Consider the following 21,792-nt stretch of genomic DNA (forward strand, 5'->3'; position numbering starts at 1 on the left):
TAAAGAAGCTTGAATTAAAAAATAGCACTTTGAGTAACTCCAGCAGTCATAAACTTCAGGGGATGCCCTTCCAGAAGGGATATTTCTCTCATCCCTCCTCTATCAGTTGTACATTTTTTTATTTAATGGCACATGCTACCGATATTTTCTGTAAATATACGCAGTATTCACTGTACATTTTATTACTCAGCTGTATATACTTTTACATTTCACATATCACTGAGATTTGTTTTTATCTCTAGGTTTTTTTTGTGTTTCTTTTATCTTAGTAGAATTTATGTCGACACCTGCATATGTTGTACTTAGTGAATAAAAGTTTCTGATTCTGAAAGTTTCTGATTCTAATGTCTCAATGCAAAAACACTGAAAATGGAATGTACAGTATTACAGGTGATCGATGTCATCCTTCTTGCACAACTTTTGAAAATATTAAACTGATTTTTTCAAGGTTTAATTGTTAGGGGCAGTTATGTCAGAAAACATTTTATTTGCAGGTCTGGTTGACATTTACAATATCTTCTTTTACTGATTAAAGTGTGCAGCTTATGCATTCAAGGTTTGATTAAAAAAATCACTTTTATCATTGTCCTGTATATACTGTACTTATTATTAATAAATTATTATTTGTCATTTAACAACATGGAGTGTTGTTGGAAGGGCAGTGGTTACTTTTGCAAGGCACTGTACAGTATGTAACTAAAGGCAAATGTTTCCATTACTTTTTCTTGCCATGTAGTGGATAAGTCTTTATTAAAAAAAACACATGTACCATTTAATGAGAAGAAACCGGTGGAGTAAGCTGCAGATAGTGACTGCAATTTCTCACAAGAGCAGAAATGTTGTTATCTTTTGCCACCCACACAAATGCTGCTATTCATCACTGCCCCAAAACAAAATTATGACCTAAATCATTTATAGTATTTCCATTAGAATCAGTCTGCTAGAGGATAGACAGGACTGCAATCATTCTTCCAGCCAAAAGCAGATTGTCTATTATGAAATGGTGAACAAAGCGTTAATCTGATCAACAGGTACAGTATTAATCACTCAGTGTTAATGTGGTGAATTTTGTTTCCCTTGTTTTGTCCACATTAATGTTGAGTTGAAGATTACAGATGACAGTTTACACTTGTGTAATGTATTTCAGTGTAAGAGTCTTGGACATATTCCTGTTACATATTGCTGATTCACTGTGAAAAGTACTTCAATAAATTGTATTATTATACGAACTATTATAGGACAGCATGGTGACACAGTGGTCAGTATTGCCTTGGGCCCGTTGCTTGCTTACTTCTCCTCAACACTGAATAAGATGAAGTGGTTAAAAAATGGATGGATGAATTAATGTTTCATTCCATAATTGTAACCAAATTACTTATTTTTGGCATTGTCATGTTGTCTTGGTTCCTTTTTATGCCTTGAATTTTGTCAGGTTTTTATTGTATTTATAAACAAATAGTTTATTTTAATTGACACATTCATATACAGTGCCCTGTGATGAACTGGCATCCCACCCAGGGTGTATCCTGCCTTGAGCATGTTGCTTGCCAGGATAGGCTCTACAGTAGCTCTCCCTGCGACACTTTACTGAATAAAGCTGTTAGAATATGGATGTACAGTATAATAGTCTAAATGGAATAATGCTTTGACTGACACTTAATAGTGTAGCTTCCACCTTTTTAACTACAGCGATGGACTGCCAGTGACTTTCATTCCCACATTACTATCTTACCCTTTGTAAATCATGGTTTTCAGCTGACTGTTACAGAAATGAAGAGCTGGAATATAAGCTGTAAACAACTTTCTGAGTCAGCCTTTCTCCAATTCCACCAGTTTAGAGTATTTACTTGAAGAAAGCCAAAATATCTGAGCATAAGCAGTGTAAATATTTATACATATTTATATTGATATGATTATTACAATAGACAGCTATATATAACACTGTGTAACCACAGAATTTTATGTGTACCCTGACACACTCCTAAAATGGCCTTGAAAAAAGGTGAGAAACCCTGATATTATATGGCGTTTTAAACAGAAGTCTGGGAGGAGGCCAAAACCCTCATCCTGTGAGTTTGGCTTTTGGGTCTTTCCCTTCAACCTATATTCACCCTTGCAGCAGCATCCTAGCTCATCTCTCATTAAAATTGGAGGGGAGGGAGAGGGAGGGGGGGGTCTGAAAGCCCCATCCTTATGGTCGGATGAGCTTTCAGAGTTTCATTCCACTATTTGATCTTACTGCATTGTCACACTATATTTTTCTTCAGATACTGTGGTCTGGCATTGATTATCTCCCATAGGATAATGATGCTTCCAAGATATGCATTGTACTAATTGCAAGAGTTTTGTCAGTGCCCACCACGCAGAAATAATTTTCACCCATTATCAGCAACAAATTGAAGAATGAAAAAATATGGAAAACATTGCTTTTACATTTGGTCTAGTATAATTTTCGACATAATTAATGTTAATAATGGATGTGAAAATGGTTCTAATGCATTTCTGTATGCTGTACGATAAGCTTTTCCTTGCCACTAAAAGAAAAATGTTAGAAACAGAATCTGAATAAATATTATTATTTATACAGATGCAAGACCTTAAGATATCCTAATTGCACTATGCATAATGCCAATGTTAGAACACATCTTCCTATGAAATTTGGTAAGCCTATAATAAGACTTAATTTGGTAAATAAAATATCAATTGCAAGTTTCTTACAGAAGATAAAGGTGTGTGTTACTTCTAAATAAATCAAAGATGAAGAATATGGTTGGTGTTTCTACATAGTTTAAGAAGACCATCTACTGTAAAGTTGTGATATTAGAAGTGACTGGAAAGTTGTGATATTAGAGGTGTAGTGAATAATGTGATGGAAGTTCATATTTCTGAACAGGCCTGTTTTCAAAAACAATAATTGTTAACAGACTGAGCTCTAAGTTATTTTGGATATCTATGCATCAAATTACATTTATGTGTAATGTATCAAAGCTATTACTGTCTTTGTTTTCTTGCAGATATTTATTTTCAAGAAGTGATATACAACACCTTCAGAAAGCAACCAGTGTTGATTGATAAATTAAATACATGATTTGCTAAATTACAGTGTTATTTAATCAGAAGTAAATATAACCAAATTAGCATTTGTGAAAATAATTCACAAGTTAATTTGACTATAATGTTCATATATGGTAAGTCTATGGAACAGAATTTATGTGACTTCCAATATTACATTATATACTGTATATATCATATAACATATATAAATATATTATATTTTATATTAGTATTAACTTTGAATAATTAAAATACTTAAGACTTATAATTCCAATCTTAAATAAAAACAACACTGCAAGCGTGTGACGTATTATTTGCTTATTATTCCATATTTATATTATTTTTCAGAGGCCTGGGGAAATACTTCTAAAACTAACATTAATTCCACGTCTATTTTCCAGAATTTACTATAAGAATATATTGTTGAACTGTAACTAGGTATTAAGAAATTCCAAATATCTTACTCATAAAATTACAGCTTTGAAGATGAAGGATCAGAAGGGGTTAAATAAGGTTAAAAATAAAAAAAAATGCCTGACAATCTACAAAAAGTTAAGTGATTAATGCATGTATAATAAGAACATAAGGCAACTTTTAAAAAAAAGCATTTGCAGTACTTTCAAATCTGTGTGTATTTCAGTCAGTGGAGTGAATTCAGTCAGAATAGTGAATCAAAAGGTGTACAAATATTTATTTGGTTAAAAAGATACGATTTTTACTTTTTACAAAGGTGTGGCATAAATGTGTTAATTTTATTAATGTTGTTTTCTGAATAATAATTAAAGATATAGTAACAGATATGTGGGGTAGTTGGAAAATTCCAGTGTATTTATATTTTGAAAAGTGGAATGATTATAATTTCACACATTTCTTTATGCAGTTTGTGCTACATTTACTCTTGGAATCCTTAATCTGTTTTTATTGTGCATGAATACTATTAGAATGAAGCTTATAAGCATAGGGATATTTGAACAATTATCAAATTATTTTTCAGAAGTTAAATTTTGAACTATATCAGTCACATCTTTCTTAACATCTTTACTAGGGATTGACAATGAATTAGTGCGAGATGCTTCAGTTTCCTTAATATGTTAATATCCTTGAGTCTGAAATTGAATAGAACACAAAATAAAATTCTTACAGTCAAGTTAAAGGGTTTATTTGAGAACTGTGGATACAAAGGCATGTTAGACACTTATTTTTCAAGCAATCCACACAACTACTCGTACTGTTCTCTCTAAATTAAATTTATTAAGTTCTACGCAATGTCCCACCAGGCTGCAATATCTAGTGATATAATTTAAAATAAATAAAAAAGACAATGCCAGTTACCATATTGTGCTTCATATGACACTATATGGGTTAATAGGTAGAAGAAAAAGACTCGGTTGCTAACGTTTCCATATATTTGTAACATAAGGAATTTCATAGCACTACAGTTAACATTAAAACCAAAGTATTAATAAGGTTAGGGAGAAACTGAACAGCCTTGTAAGATCCCTTTATCTTTGACTGCATATTTCTAAACTTCTAAAGCTGAGATTAGACTGTTTAACCTTTGTCCTCATGGTCTGCCAATAATGATAATTATTATAATAGTGATAATAATCATGTTCACAGTAAACAACTCCTTATAACCTTAGTATTATGGGTCCACTTTTGTACTGTCATACCTGCCAACACATTAGCAAATGGTTCTATCTGAATCATCTGTGTTTACTTTAAAGCCAGAAATGTTTGCCTATAAAATAATGTTATTCTGTGACTTTACTGCCCATGTCTGAGTAACTGATCCCGAAGTGTCTTGGCATTACTGGGTTGACACTTTAACATGCGAATTATCTGGGGTACTGTATGTTCACCATATATAAGAGCTGGCAGGTATGCCTTTCACCAAAAAAAAAAAAAGAAAAATTAGGTGCTAAGCATTTATTCCTTTGTGCTACATGAATTAAAATGAATCCATGGCCTTAAATTCGCTCAGAGCCTGAACAGGTGAGATGTGCTTCTTCTGGGATCCCCGTCTCACTCGTGTCTGACACTCCTCTGGCTTCTCTCTCTTGACTAGGGGCTTCTTCTCTGGGGCTTTCATCCTCCAAGACACAACAGGCGAGTTCACTGCAGCTGTCCCATAGACCTTCTGGTATTTCGTGGAAGCCACATAAGAGGCCTTGACAGTAAGTACAACTGCATTCATCAGATTCTTGGCTGCCTGGATAAGAGATGTTGCACTGTCCAGCTAAGGAGAAAAAAAAAACATTGTAGAAGTTTACACTTTATTTTTTCAAACATATATATTTTTTTGCAATGGCAACATTTTTGATTATACTAGTTCTGTAGAAAGAGTAAAAGGAAAAAAGCTGAATTTCACAATACCACTCTGGTGGGTGCTACAGAGAAGTATCATTCATTAAAAGCTCCCCTTGACTCCTATCAGTATTCTAAAAGAAATTTATTAAATGTTGTAGTGATGTGTTTTGGCAACGGATAAAATACATCAGTCTAGCCATTAAACACCGCTTTTCCTTCTAATTCTACAGAGAAAAATTTGTACGTCATTGGCTAAAAGGTAAAAGTAGAACTTATTCTTTCATGGACATGTTAGTCAATATATGAAGAAGAAAACAGCAGGCTATAAAGCATGTTTTATAGTTACAATTAACACAAGATCATCCTGGTTTCTAGTAAAATGAGGACAGCAATTCTTAATATCTATATCAAACAACACCAGGCTTTTCCCTGGTTGTGAGAGGCCTGTGCTAGAGGACTTTCACTGATTTTGAATGTTTGATTTTCATGTTTTCAATCAGGAAAGCATATTGGTACAGTACAGTGCTGTCTTGATCATGAATGCGTCATTCACTCAGCCGTCAATTTAAAATTCTGTGTATGATTTCAATCACAACTTTAAAGACATAAACTGTGTTTAGAATTAGCATCCACACAGGTCATGCATTTTCCTTTCAATTCATTTGTTTTCTGTAACATTAAAAATCCATAGTACACGTTTGCCCCTGAAGGAGTGAAAAGGCTCATTTAATGACCCTGAATTCCAGCTGGTATAAAAAAGAACCTTGGGTTGAAGTCTCCTAAAAAGCCCAAGGACTCAGGATTTGAAAAGAATAGGCAGTAATTGAATCCCTACAGGAAAGAGTGAATTGATTAAACAATGCCAAACATCTTGCATTGTAAGTAAATGTGCGAATTACTTCTAAAAAGAGCATGCAATCTAAGTAGATGGAGATGTAACCACTGCACTCTATCTGACACCTTGATATTTCTATTAATTCTTGCAACAATTTTCTGTGCTTTGTCTTGTTTTAATGAGTTTTCAGTGGTAGAGGATTGGGGTCACAGTGTTATATAACCTTTCCAGTTACCACACAGCATTAACAAAGTCTGTGCTACTTTCCTGCCACAGTAGTAATACTAGACTCTGGCAAGAGACAGTACTTTTGCTTATTACATTCATTTTGAAAGTATCTTGCAGAAGTTAAAATGACTCTCTGTGTAATGTTCATTACAAAAGGTTCTTCCTTTTTTAAAAAATAAGTGCAATGAATATCATCAATATATGATCTTTCGGAAAGGAGACCATGCAAAGTTACAAACCCATGCATTGCAATCTCCCAAAACCCATTATTCTTAACCTCATTTTAAGAGTCATAGGTAGTTATTGACAAACACACATTTAAACTATGGACAATGATTTACAGTGTTGACCAATATTTATTAATTTAATGTACAGTATTGATGTAAAAAAAAAGGACAGTGTGGTGGTGCATTGCCAGCCTTGTAGCAATGGGGCCCTGGGCTCAATTCCGGACCTGGGGTGCTATCTTTGTTTATCTTTATTTGCATATGTTTTCGCTGGGTCTCATACTGGTAGGTTAATTGGCTTCTTTGACAATTGGCCCTGGTGTGAATGTGTGCATGTTAGTGTGTGCCCTGCGCGTCCCATCAAGGGTGTAGTCTGCTTGCTGAAATAGGTTCCCACTCCCCTGCAACCTTGAGTTGGATACAGTGATTAGAAAAAGGCTGGTTGGATGTAAAAAAAAACTCCAAGAAGAAGAAAATAAAGATTCAAGAAACCGAACAGCTACACTATATACAGTAAAATGTAGCTAAGGTCACTTATGCGTCAAAATGTTTTATACTGAATTCAGTCAAAGAAGATACAGTAGTTGTTCACTGCTACAGTGCACCCATTTTAATTGCTTTTTATAAAACACTCCAAATTGAAGAAGGAAAGTTAAGATGTATTCCTTGAAAAAAAAAACATAATTTTCAAACTCTGTTATTCAGTGAGAAATGTGCCTTTTGTAGTCCACCAGATTTTCTTAATCTGTTTTTCTTCAATGTTATATTATGTGATATGAGTTTTTGAATTTATACTTATTTTTATGTTTCTGTAAATGCAGGTTAACTTATTAAGCTCAAATGCTGCTCTTTTTCAATTTTAAATATGGCAAAATATGCCAGAGGGGCTTATTTAATGCTGTTCACTTGTTACTGCTACCTGATGAAAATTAACACACAACACAAAAACAAGCTCCACTTCCAAACACTACAACAAACCTGAGATCAGAATTGTGGAGTCTAGCTAAAACACTTCTAAACAAGAAATCATTTGAAACACACATCCTGGATTTATGTGAAAATGTATTGAACTCTTAAAAACAAACTATAATAGGAGGACATGCCTATCATGCATCATTATGATATTTTATGGCAAATCTTGATGAGCAAAACATATTTGGACCATTCTGTAACATTAGTTTATAACTGTCTATTGTTAACTCTACTTTCTGATTATCTCTCAGTATGTACACAGTAAGAGGACTTGCAGGACTTGTTATTATGCAACAGAATTAAAATTTAATGCTTTCATTGTTAATTGAGTAATTCAGAATATAGCATAAAAAACACTTTCCCTACATGCCTTCCTGAAGGCATTACAAGGAGGTGCAGAAAACATATATTTTACAGTGAACTAAACGGGTATTTACTTGCACACACCAGTAAAACAAATCTTAGAATTTAACATTGCTAACTTGTCATATCAGTGACTACAAGTAACACTAGATTATTTTGGGCTTTCAACTGAGTACAGATAAGAATCCTAAAAGTTTGACTTTACAGTTTGCTTTCACATGAAGTTGAAGTGAGTGCTGGTTTGGAAATGATGCGCTTGGGATTTACACTCAGTCTCTTCTTTAAGTAATTTTTCTTTTAGCTTTGACAACAGTTGTTATTCCAGGTACCATTTTATTTTCTGCATGTATTGATTGCAGTTAAAAACATTAACTTTGTTATCAATAGATACATAATCATCATATTTTATCTTCCTCCTTGGAGCCATGGTAACAGACCTACAGTACCACAAATGATTGCCCAGCCCATTAGCTAATGGTTCACCCCAGATTCCATCCATATCGCTCTCTTGTCTTAATTAGTTCTAAAAGCTGCCATTGGAGCTTTATACAGTATATAGGTAATGGGTTAGCATAACCTGGTGTTTTCCTTTCTTCCTTTCCTTTTCCTTTTCCTTTGACATCCTGGTCAAATGATACTTATAATATCACTACAAGCACTAACTATTATAATTATGGAAATCCATGGAGGTTTTCAGTATATAAAACTGTTAAAAAAGGGGCCGGTACATGAGCAAAGAATAATAGTAATTAAAATGGCAAAATACGGGGCATCCATAAAATAATGCTTTAATACCTCTGCCATATGGATGGTATTGATTGGTCATGTTTCACTCACTGGATATAATTGTACTACCCATGTATTTATGAGTGTACAATGTATGGAAGATGTAATGTGCAGTTTTGTTTTCTTTGAAATGGCACTCAAGAATAAATTAATGTGTTTACCTGAATGATTATAAGGTATGTTCCGTGAAGACAAATACTGCTGATGGTTATGGAATGCTACAAGATCTGTGTGCCTTCAAAAGTACAGAACAATGTTTGTAGAAATAAAATTGTGAAGTCAAACTCATCAGTCTGTTTTGAATGAGAAATCAAGCTACCCCTTGCTATCAAAGCTAATCAGGAGAAACTGGGCAAGTAAAAAGCAACTTATAAACATTAAACATCATTGGTTATTCCTGAATGAAGTAAGGTAACTATAAATGTTCAGTAATGATGGATATACATCAAATACCAAACTAACAAAAGTATAGTTCACATATTCATATTTTATAATGTTTTCAAACTGCTATGACATTCACATATTACAAAATATTACACACACTGTGGTGTATCTTATTTTGTGATTTTAAGGACAGAATATAGTGTGAAACACATATCCAGAAATAAAACTAGAGCACTGAGATAAAGATGACCAGTGGCAGCTTGCTGTTAATTGCTTCTTGGAGCTGCCATGCCTTGTTAGAGGCTGTGTAGAACATATTCTTATCTAGGCTATTATTGCTATATGCTATAGCCTGTGGCTTGCTGTTTTGGTGGCAATTACTGGCATTAAGTCAAAGCTTAAAGTTAACTGTGTCATTATGAGCTGTAGGACATGTAAGCATAAATATAAATGGCAAATATTGCATTTGCCCTGACACCATCATATTTAAAAATATTAATTTAAACACATGCAACTGTTTTAAATAAACAACAGCCACATATTGACATTTTCAAATGCAATGTGAGAATGGTAGTCACAAAATTTTATTTTCAGGATCATGATCTTCAAAGAAGTACCTATCTGCATAAAACACCTAATATGAATGCTATTAACACATGTGGCATAATCTAACAAGCTGCAGTGTGAGTCACTGTCCAGAAACTAGTGTTTCAAGGCTATTTTCTAATCACAAATGTGCAATGAAGATGTAGAAAAATGTCTCTCTCAGGCAAATCCAGATCAGTAATAAATTCATGTTAAAATGCCTGCTCTTGTATTTACTGCTCTATATCTTATATTTTAATATATTTCTTTTTAAATTTGTGGTGCCTCATTTTTTCTCAGTTATTTAGCAGGGCTTCTTTTCTGTACTGAGACAATAGACAAGGTATTCTCCATAAAATATTACCAATATTAGAAAAAGAATGCTAGGAGGAATAGTAATCCATCAGAGTTTCTTTTTAACTTCTGAAGCTATAATAGACCTAGAAAAGTAATTTATAAGCTGTTGTATATTGTAAAAAACAGAAGAAGCATCCTATTCGTCTCAGTGATAGATGTAGGAGACAGTAGATTTCAAAATAGATAAAGACGCTTGCTTTTCTAAATGTAAAATAAGACTGTCAAACCACTTTAATAAAATCTTGCACTGAGGCTAGATGATTCAGAACAAATAAATAAGAGGCCAAGATAATACAATGGATCCAATAATTATGTTTGTATCATTTGTATTAACTCTAAAAATAGTAGATCCTGATGAATTGAATAGAAAAATATGACATTTCAAATAAACATATTGACGTTCCACCTAATGGTTAAAAATGTGAGAGAATGTTATGATGTCATCCCAAAAGAAAAAAAAGATCTTCCAATAAAGTTTACAGTATATAATGAATTAGATATTTCTAAATCTTTAGATTAGGTAAAGCTTTTGTATAAGAAACTAAGAAAATTGCATCAAACTAACAGATAAGGCTGAACCCACAGATGAAGAGGGACACATGGTATATAGTCTTATTTTCTCTTTGTGTGATGCAGCCTTCATAAAACATTGCTGAAAACACTGCTTTTGCTATCTCGCAGATTTAGAAGCAATGTAGAATCTGACAAGCAGGGTGAAAACATAGTGTCAGACACATGGACAGATATGAAATCCATGTGTAATACTGCCCCACTATGTGAGTAAAATGGGCCTCAGTTATTCAAAACTTATTCAGTAATTCAGTTTTCCTCGTTTGTCTTTCTATCATATATAACTCTCCTTTATATGTTGTCAATCACTGCTTATTAAGTACGCTGCTCTCCAGCTACAGTTTTTGTGTCAGCTACAGTACAGAGTATGTATTTAAGGCATAAGATGTTCAGCCATCTTAGAAAAAACCTCTAACCAAGAAAAATATAAGGAAATATTTACTGCACACATGACAGTAATTAATGTTGCAACAGCAGTGATGGTTATGATATCAATTTTTGCTTCCTATATTGAAATATATATTGTTTATTGTATATATTGTATTGTAGATACTATATTGTAGACTTTTTTAATCAATATCTAAACTTACGATCAGTAATATCCATGAGCAACTAGAGTACATAATTAATAATAATTATAATTGCTTACACTTATATAGCACTTTTCTGGACACTCCACTCAAAGCGCTTTACAGGTAATGGGGATCCCCTCCACCAATGTGCAGCATCCACCTGTATGATGCAACGGCAACCATAGTGCGCCAGAACACTCACCACACATCAGCTATTAGTGGGGAGGAGAGCAGGGTAATGAAGCCAATTCATAGATTGGGGTTATTAGGAGGCCATGATTGGTAAGGGCCAATGGGAAATTGGGCCAGGACACCAGGGTTACACCTGGTATTTTTAATGACCACAGAGAGTCAGGACATCGGTTTTACATCTCATCTGAAGAACAGCACCTGTTTACAGTATAGTGTCCCCATCACTATACTGGGGCATTAGGACCCACATGGACCGCAGGGTGAGCGCCCCCTGCTGGCCCCACTAACACCTCTTCCAGCAGCAACCTTAGTTTTTCCTAGGAGGTCTCCCATCCAGGTACAGACCAGGCTTACACCTGCTTAGCTTCAGTGGGTTGCCAGTTGTGAGTTGCAGGGTGATATGGCTGCTGGCATGTGCTTTCCCTACATAGCACCCAACAGAGAATATTAGAAAAAGAACTTCACCTTCAGTTTTATCATAAAATAAGCAACAGGCAAATCATATCAGTAAATGGGAAACCATCCACATGTTTGTGAAAATTTCCCTAGTACTTCTCACTGTTTGCTTTCACTTATATTATAAGTAATAGTAACACTAGTTTGGAAAGACATACAAAAAAAATGGTATTCTAGGAAAAAAGTGCATATCCTTAATTCTTCAGAGTAATTCCTTAAAAAGTATATAAAACTCTACAGAATTATATCAACAATAAAAAACACTATGAAAAACAAATCAGCCTGCTTGAAATTCATTCCATGCTTATTTTGCTCAAATTTTTAAACCCTTTTTTTTCTAATTTCTTGCAGTGTGAAAAAAAGACACTTCAAACAGCCTGTTGAATAGAAACATGTTGTTTTCAACAGAAACTGGCCTTGCCCACTCTGTTCTGAGATTTATTCCTCATCCCATTTAAATATCTTCAGACCAGTGTGTTAAGACCTACATAGGGACCTCAAAGGCAATAAAAGAGCTTGAACAAACATAGCCACATTCCCAGAAGTCAAAAGATGGTTTGTGACCTGTGGTTGGCCTTTTGTAATAGTGACTCAAAGGCTGACATTCTTAATAAGATCCCTGGAGGTAATATTAGCTACATAAAAAGGTACTTCTAAAAGATATTTTTTGTTTGTTTTTTTTTCCAACTTGTGTTTGTGAAGCCCTGTGACACTGTGTTAAAAGGGGACATATGAACCCAGAAACTAGAAACTAAGATTTCTGCAATCTAGCCAACTCTGTACCCTTAGCACATTGGTTTATTAAACTGAGACTGACTAAAATACTCCCATCTTATTTGGATAAGTTGCACACCGATATGTAGCTGTGGCACTCATAATGTAAAACATACAAAGAATAAAATTATCTGGACCTTTTTAGACCAGAAAAAAAATGTAAGGGGATAGTTCTCATTCAGAAAAAAGGTTTTTGTCAGAGTATAGATTGGGCTGTATAGACCAGAGGCTGCATGTTCGAATCTGCGTTACGTTCACAATCAGCCAAGGTATCCTCAGCTTGCTGCACAATGAGCTTGACGTCATCTTAACTGCATCTATTCACCCTCTGTCATCTCAGTACCTCTATTCAGATCTATTTCAGAAGCTCTATGTATCTGGTTTTCATCCTTTGCTAGACAAAAAGGGAAAAAAAGTGACATCACATTGCCAGTTATTAAACTAAAAGACCTACAGTATGTAAACCACCTTATATGAGTCATCTCATCATGCCATACATATTCCAAAAATAAGTAATTTTAATCAAAGCCAGGCACATTAACCAACTAGGCCATTAAATGTCCATCCCCTACCGAGCGTACAAATTATGCCCAACTTCTTAAGGACATAAATAAATGATTCTGTTTCCTCTACCTCACCAGAAAACATCTACAAAGATACAGAAAAAAACAGTTTTTGGAAACTGAGGCTATGATCACCTAACATTCCCTATTCAAGTGCTATTCAAGCTTGAGCACCTTCAATCATTCTGCTTCAGGCATGCAGTGGCATTAGGATGCCGATGTCTTAGGGTCTGTAGAAATAAGTCTACAAGTGCTCATACATGTACAGTAAGTCAAAAGGTCCAGTACATCCAATTTTAGATGTGGACACTGCATGAGGGCTACTGGCTTCATAGTGAATGGCAAGCACATTTCTAATGTGAGATCTATTATTAATAAACCCAAAAAATATTCTTATGAATATAGGATGCACCCCTGTTTTTAAAGACTTTTTATTTTTAGAACCATACACAGCAACTGTAACAGATCTCAGTGCAGCATGTTACAGTAGTGACATCATCCCCTTGAAACCTAGACAGCATAGTATTCTGCTTTCGGCAGAAGACCTGGTATTTGAGTAGCAGAGTTTGCTGTTGTCTAGGGAGAGACAATGTGTACTCTCTGAACTTGCAAGTAACAGTGATTGAATTCCAGCAGGGGCAGATCAGACCCACATGCATCAAACAACTGCAAACATTAAGTGGGATAAATGCAATCTGTGGTCCTCCAAATTGCCTTGCGTAGGAAAGCATATGCATGAACACATTGTACAAATGACTAAGGCAGTGCTGCAGGATTGTAATTCATGCACAGAATGTGTAAGAAAGAATTCTGAGAGGTAACAAGAATGCTTTTATCAGGGATTGATCACTGATAGGCTACACCTGGTCAGAGGGATTTGTATTCAATGACTGTCCTGTTTTTGTTTGTTTGGACTGTCGTGTACAGTATATAGACACAGTGAAACCAGATAGCTATACTTTTATATATGGACTTTTACAGGTAGGATCAATTATAAGAGAAGCAGTACAAGCTTTCTCCAGAAGGACATATTAATAGTGCAGCAAAATTAAGCATTCACCAAAAGCAAACAATAGAGGTTGAACTACTGCATCCAAAAATGGTAAAAGCTTCCTGTTGGAGTAGCCACTGGGCAATATCTCGGTATGGTCAGGTTTCCTAAAGCTGCTTAGAGCCAACAGATTGAACAAGAAAAGTGCTATCAAACAGGATGAAGTTTTATCTTCAGGATCTTTTCTTAGTTGTGCTATAGCTGAAAACAATGGTTTAGTGTCCATAGTAACAACACGATTAGCATCCTTTGAACAATCACCGCCCACTGCTTCATTTTCAACAATCAGTGAACTTACCAATCTATTATTGCTGACAAAATGCAAACAGATCAATAAAGAGAATGCTTTATTGAATCAGCAATAAACAGTATATAAACAGATTACATTAACATTCTGGAAATGTATAGTACACAACACAGCCACCCAATACAGACAAGGTACTGCTTTTCAACAATTATATATTACTGACTGAAAGAAAAAGTCCAGTTCACCACAATGTCATTACATGATGCTAAAAACATCACTTTAGAAAGTGCAGCCTAAGATAAACACACGTGCTTCATGCTGCTCAAAATCTGTATTGTCATGCATCACTATACAATAATGCTTACACTTATATTTTTATTTTCTGGACACTCCACTCAAAGTACTTTACAGGTAATGGGGACTCCCCTCCACCACCACCAATGTGCTCCTGGATGATGCAACAGCAGCCATAGTGCACCACACTCACCACACATCAGCTATCAATGGGGAGGAGAGCAAAGTAATGAAGCCAATTCATAGATGGGGATTATTAGGAGGCCATTGGTTAGGGCCAATGGGAAATTCAGCCAGGACGTCAGGGTTACACCCCTACCCTTTTCAAGAAACACCCTGGGATTTTTAATGACCACAGAGAGTCAGGACCTCACTTTTACAGCTCATCTGAAGGACGGCACCTGTTTACAGTATAGTGTCCCTGTCACTATTTTTAATGACCACACTATACTGGGGCATTAGGACCCACATGGACTGCAGGGTGAGCACCCCCTGCTGGCCCCACCAACACCTCTTCCAGCAGCAACCTTAGTTTTTCCCAGGAGGTCTCCCATCCAGGTACTGACCAGGCTCACACCTGCTTAGCAGCAGTGGGTTGCCAGTTGTGAGTTGCAGGGGGATATGGCTGCTGGCTGAGCTCCTCACACATCAAGTAAATTAAATTCTTGTTAGTATTGTGAATTCATCTAGAATGGTTTTAATACAGAGGCCTTGTGCTCTCTGTCAAGATTGAATTGTAATTCTGGAACATTCAGGTGGTTCATCCAATATTTCCCAGGTGCCTCCAACCTCTGATATAAGAGGACAAGTCTCCTTTATTGCCAGTTTAAAAATTGATCATTTCAGCAACTGAAAGACGGGTGATGAGCTGCGAATAGTCTAATTTAGTCTAAAGGAAGAGCTTCTACACTACAATTACTTTGAAACTCTGCTAAAGTAGGCTAATTTATCATGCAGGTACTCTTATTGTACTCAAGCAAGATTTTTCTAAAACTGTGAGAGCTTTTTGTTAACTTTCTGAATGAAATTTATCTTTGTCCTTTTTGAAAAATATTAAGAGTCTTTGAACTGGGAACATTCATAGTGGGGCTGTTGGAACATAATGGCTGTTTCACATTCTGCTACACTTCAGAGGCAGATGAAGTGTAGGGAACCTTTGGCATGAAAATGTCTATATACATGCAAGGCATGAAATTAGAATTATGACACATTCTGTGTAGCTTCACTTCTTAATCATTATCGATAAAAAAACAGTATGCATACACTGTGTATAATCATAAAAGAAAAAGTGCCACCACATTTTTTATTTTAGTGTTTTAATAATTAGGGGGCAAATTTAGATAAAACTTGAACATCATTGAATTAAAGGAAGTAAAGGTGCTTTAGATATAGAGACCTGACAGCCAGGTGAAGAGGTGGTTCTGTAAACTGCAACTGTCAGGGCTGTAAGAGCAAACAAGAGTCCCAAGTAACAGTCATGACTTTATGCAGAAGATGTCTACTTTATTTAATCAGCACATAACATAAATATTGCCATTTACACAGTGTATATATATATAATTTATATAACGTATATTTTAGTATTGTTCTTAGCACTATCATTATTGTCTCTATGGTCTATTGTGTGTTTACCATATACAGTACATGTATCTGTACTTGTTAGTTAAGTCACTTGTGCAGTTAGGCATTTTCACTTGCTGAATAATTTGGTATTTTTTAAAATATTTTGGTTTGCATTTTGTATTTATATTTTTGAGTGCCCAGGTTCTAGTTGGTTATGTCACATTGTGTGATGAAAATGAGGTTTTAATGATTACATCACTTGGGCTTTATAACGTCACCCTTGCCTTGGGCAAGTTTCAGAAGACAAAGGGAAACAACAGGAAACATGACAACTACCCGATGGAGGGAATTGACCACCTGCCTCAGAGAATACACAGTAATCACAACTTCTGCCTTACAGGTAAAAAGAGCATAATTACCTTCAGTAGGTGGTTAAGCAGTAAATATTATGATTGTAAGATTTTATGTAGTACTGTTTCCTTTTTGCCTGTAGTAATGTTTTATCAATTCTGATTTAATCATCTGTTTTGTCTTCTAATCCCACGTTACAAAAACTGAGATTATGTACAGTATATATGTATATTTTTATCCCTGCTATTGTCACGATCGTAAACCCCTCCTCTTAAGGGTGCTCCAGCCCTTCCTTGTTTTTTACTCATTTCCTGCACCTGCTCCCTGTTCCAGCCCTCTTTTCAGTTTCCCTTAAAAGCCAGACGCTATTCCAGGCTCTGCATTGGTTTTCGTTTTAGTTCCTGTATTTGTTCCTGTTCCCATTCCCGTGCCGGTTCAGAACCGGTTCTTGTTTTTATCTTGTCTGTCTTGGATGGATCGCCTGGCTTTGGACTTTTGCCCCGTTTTTGGATTCCCCTTTTGGACTCAGCTCTGGACTGTTTGCCTCGGCCACACCTCCCCCGACCACCAGCACACCTATCTGGGTTGAGGAGTTTGTAAAGGTTTTGAAAACAAAAATGGGATTTGCATTTTAAAGCTGCTTAAAAAAAGGAAAATCCTTGTTGAGATCAATCTGAATAGGCCAAAGCAGACAGGTACTGGCTCGAGAATAAGAGAGTGCGGAAGATCCTACGAAGAAAGAAAAATCTGGAAATTCACCTTTATAGAAATCATTATCATATTCTTTGTAATACACCATGTATGGATAACTTTTAATTTGTGTATTGTTCATACTTTGTGGAATTGCTAGCTCTTCCCTTCCCTTTAGCTGCTCTGTTACAGTTATTTAGATTTTTATTCACACCCCTTCTAGTCCTGATCGCGAATCCACTATTCCAGCAGTTTAACCCTCCACAATACCGTGAATGAAACAAAGGCCTTTATTTCATTGTGGGATTCAAAGTGAACAAGATACCGGGGTTTAGATTTGTTCTTGTATGGAAGTTTATGTAAAGTGCAATGGAAGTGTAACATTCACTGAAGATTAGATGAAAAAGAAGGGTTCAATGATGATCTTGTGAATGTTTTGGTTGGTGGGCTGTGTGATTACGAGAAAGTGATTGAGGGGCACTGAGCTAGAGGAAAGAACTTGAAAGCAAACATGAAAGGGGTACAGGAGATCATATTGGCAGGTCATTGTTCTCTAGGCAATGGGAGGAGTCAATTGAATTTGAGGATGTAATGTGAAAAATTTACTCTAACTTCATTTGGAATACATTTCACAATTATGGAAGCTGCATTATTAAAAAGGACAAATAAATGCAACAGTGGCTCACTTTTAAACATCTTTTTGCATTTCATAAAAAAATCAAAACAAATCAAGACCTTAACAAAGGCTTATTCAAGTACACAGCAACATTTCAGGTTTCATGGTATATTTCATGGTACTGTATATATACATTGAACTTATCAGAAGAAGTAAAATGAAGAGATGGTGATCAATACTTGGTAGCAGCACCTTTGATAGCTGGATGTCTGTCCCAACTTTGTATATCGGAAAAGCGCACATTTCACCCATTTTTCTTTGTAAACCTGCTCAAGCTCTGTAAAGCTTTTTGGGGATCCCTGATGGTCAGGAATCTTCAGGTTTTGCCATTAGAGGTTCTACCAGATTCATGACAAGAGTTTGCCTGGGCCACCAATCCATTCTTGCTTGGCTGAAAGGTGCATTTTCACCCTAGTTTGACTCTGTACTTTGCACTGATCATTTCCCCTCACTCCTGACAACCATCACAGTCCTGCTGATGTGAAGCGGCCCCATAACATAATGCTGCTACCACCATACTGGACAGTAGAGGTGTTGTTGACTAAGTGATGCACTCTTGGATTGCCCTAAACTGAGTGCTTTAATTTTAGACCAGAAAGTACCAATTTTGACTCGTCGAACCACAAACCACGTTGAACCACTTTTGCCACAAGTGTACAGTATCGCTTAAATGCTCAGCTGCAAAATTCATGTGGGATTTGAGTTTTTTTTTTCCATGCTGCCAGGTAAGTCTTTTGATAGAGGTACTATTGACTTTATAGACATTTTCTCCCATGTTAATCATTGAACTCTTTGCCTCACAGTGGCATCCCTAACAACTTCCCTCCTTACCCAGCAGGTCAGTTTAGAGGGACAGCCTACTCTAAATAGTATCTGGGTAGTATGATACAATTCCACTTCTTAATGATAGATTTCACAGTGGTCAAAGGCACATTCAGTGTCTGTGCAATATTTCTACACCTTTCTTTCATTTTTACCGCTTCTACAACTTGAGTCGTCTAGAAAGCTCCTTGGTCTTTTATTCGTGGATGAATCTTTGCATTCACTACCTGACCAAGGTCCCTGAGAGAAAGGGGTGTACAGTATATACTGTATTTTAAAATCATAATTGTGAACCACAATTATTCCACAGACAATGGCCATTCAGCTAATTCATGAAAACAAAAAAATAAGCATCAGATTTGGTTTGCCATCGCACAAAAAAGCAGGTGTACACTTATGTAATCGACATATTTTAATTCATGATTTTTATTTGATGTTTTTACTGGGATTTACCTTCTTTCATTCATACAGATGTTGAGTCTGAGCACTCACATTTTGATTTAAAACATTTGTCATTCAACCACAATACTTTTGAAAGGCACTGTACTTCTATTACACTACTTAATCACAGAGTACAAGTGTCTTTTTACATTACAAAAGCTTTTTGCTGCAGTATTGCTATCTACAGCAGGGACTTTCTTCTTTTCTGACAGAAAGTTCACCTTGTCTTTCATAAAAATCACCTGCCACCAGCACTGAATTTCACATAAGACTTCTCTTGGCTACTGACATCTCAATGCTACATTATAATTTCCAATGAAGTGCATACTGCAACTACTTTGGAAACAACTTCAGAAACCTCAAAAGGAATAAAAACAGGATCTTATTGTCATTTCTATTTTTCTTCACATTTGTAGAGAAAGATATATAGTATTTGATATAGGGATGTAACAGCAAGGCAGGCAGTATACTGAATATTTTCATGCAGAGGGATAACTTTCAAAGCCATTTATATAACAGTTTGAACTGATGACATAAAAAGCCTAAGGGTTAAAGCCTGCTGCATATGATATCAGCCAAGTAGATGTGAACAAAACACGTGTTCTTTCAAAGTCATTACAGGAACAGATTGCACACTGTCAGGTAAAGGTCAATGGCTAGATAGTCTAATCATTATTTTATTCTATGATAACCACACCTGTGACTTCAGATGAGTTTAATCCCTGGCACCTTGCCTACAAGCATCTGCTGTGGTTACTGTTATATCAGGTATACTTGCTCCCCAGTGTGCCCTCTGCACCTATCAATCTCCATCCTTAATTGTGGCAGCCTACATCTGGATGAGTACAGATGTGCACTGCCATTCCCTGAAGAAATGTGCAAGCTCATGGAAATTATGACTTACGAAGTGCTCAGAGGCAGGGCTTAAGAAGTAAATAATAAAACTTTGATTTTCTATTTGAGTCAATAACAACAAACGTCAGGCATAAGATTTGCATTTCACAGTTATTCTTCAAGAATTGTTTAATGGAAGAGTCCCTTAAATCAATTGAAGCATTTTAAAGCTGTGTGTGAGACCAGTTATTCAACTATGATTAATGAAGGCTTCACATCTGGCAGGTAATACAGGACTACTCAGGGATAGTCCTGAAATTGTTAACTTACCCCAGATACAATGAGCTCTCCACCTAGGTTCTGGACCTCAGCCTTCACCTTGCTGCAGATGTTGAGCTGATGGCAATAGAGAGCAATTCTCTGCAAGTATGCCAACAAGTCCTGCTTGCAGGCTGAATCAGGACACTGTAAGACAAAAAAAATACACTTTTGTCAGGTGACAAGGCTGTTGTGGTTTGAAACGGGAGGCAACCCAACATATCAAGCTGCATTTGGATCATGCACACAATTATGCTGTAAACTAAAATGATTTCTCCACATTGAACCATAGAGAAAGGTTCTTTAAGAAACATAATTTAAAGAACCTAGCATTGTGGCACATGGGAACTCATTTGTTATATGAATGCACGCACACATTAAAAAAGAAGCCAGTGTTTTTTGGAATGCATATGATTATATCAAGAATCCACTCTTCAGCTGAGGAAGACACTAGCATTTTAATGGAGTGTAATCCTGAGTGTAAGCCTGTTGAACAGGCTATAGGCTGTTGCAGAGGTTGGATTGTTTAATGTATTTTGATTTTGTACAATTGTAGTGCTATCATCATTTCTATCAAATTTAGTATCTTAAAATACTTGCTTTCCATGTGTACAGTACTTGAGACTGAGCTGAACAATCTGTATTACCTTGACAACCTCAATCAGAATATAAAAGAGCTTTCATGCAGTCACAAGATCTAATGTGAGATTTCAGATGGTCTATATCGTGTTTCATGACAAAGGAGGAAGCAGTGACAGATTTTTTTTTCCTGTGGACTCTGAACACAACAGGCATACATTAGCTTTATAAATATCAGATAAGGTAAACTGTAAGGCCAAGAAAAGGAAGCTGGCATCTTTTCTTGTAGCATAATGTACATTTCATTTTATACATTCAGTTTATCTGATCAAATGTCTAGCACATAAAGAAACACAATACACTTTTAATCCATGAATGAACTTCTAGATTCTCTAAATGGTCTTTCAAATCAATAAAACATTTTGTTCTAATTTGGAGTACTACACCACTGGAATAAAAAAGGTGTTGACATTCTAAGCTCATAGTGCTTAGATATATTCATGTTACCCAGAACCAGGTCTACAAGACAAATCCACTTGAAATTATTAAGAAGATAAATTATTTATAAGGAAAATAGGCTTCTTAAAAGAGAACTCATCCCTTTAGCCATGACACAATTAAAAACAGATCAATTTCAGTAAAACTACTCTCTATGAAAACTTATACAATCACAGAAAAAACAAGTTCCAAGCTGTTAA

General features: G+C 35.7%; 1 protein-coding gene across 3 annotated transcripts in view; it reads right to left on the reverse strand.

Moving 5' to 3' along the window:
• Positions 1 to 4,197: 4,197 nt before the first annotated feature.
• ctnna2 (catenin (cadherin-associated protein), alpha 2) overlaps positions 4,198 to 21,792 on the reverse strand; it is a 562,621-nt gene continuing 545,026 nt past the window's right edge. For all 3 annotated transcript variants that reach the window (XM_088637613.1, XM_088637605.1, XM_088637621.1), the window contains 2 exons: positions 20,528 to 20,662; positions 4,198 to 5,293 (listed from right to left, as the gene is read on the reverse strand). In XM_088637613.1, the coding sequence (XP_088493739.1) occupies positions 5,006 to 5,293; positions 20,528 to 20,662 (423 nt within the window). In that variant the 3' untranslated portion in view covers positions 4,198 to 5,005. The remainder of the gene's footprint in view (positions 5,294 to 20,527; positions 20,663 to 21,792) is intronic.

The sequence above is a fragment of the Lepisosteus platostomus genome, chromosome 1, assembly GCF_059453375.1.
Source record: "Lepisosteus platostomus isolate fLepPlt1 chromosome 1, fLepPlt1.hap1, whole genome shotgun sequence".
NCBI lineage: Eukaryota > Metazoa > Chordata > Actinopteri > Semionotiformes > Lepisosteidae > Lepisosteus > Lepisosteus platostomus.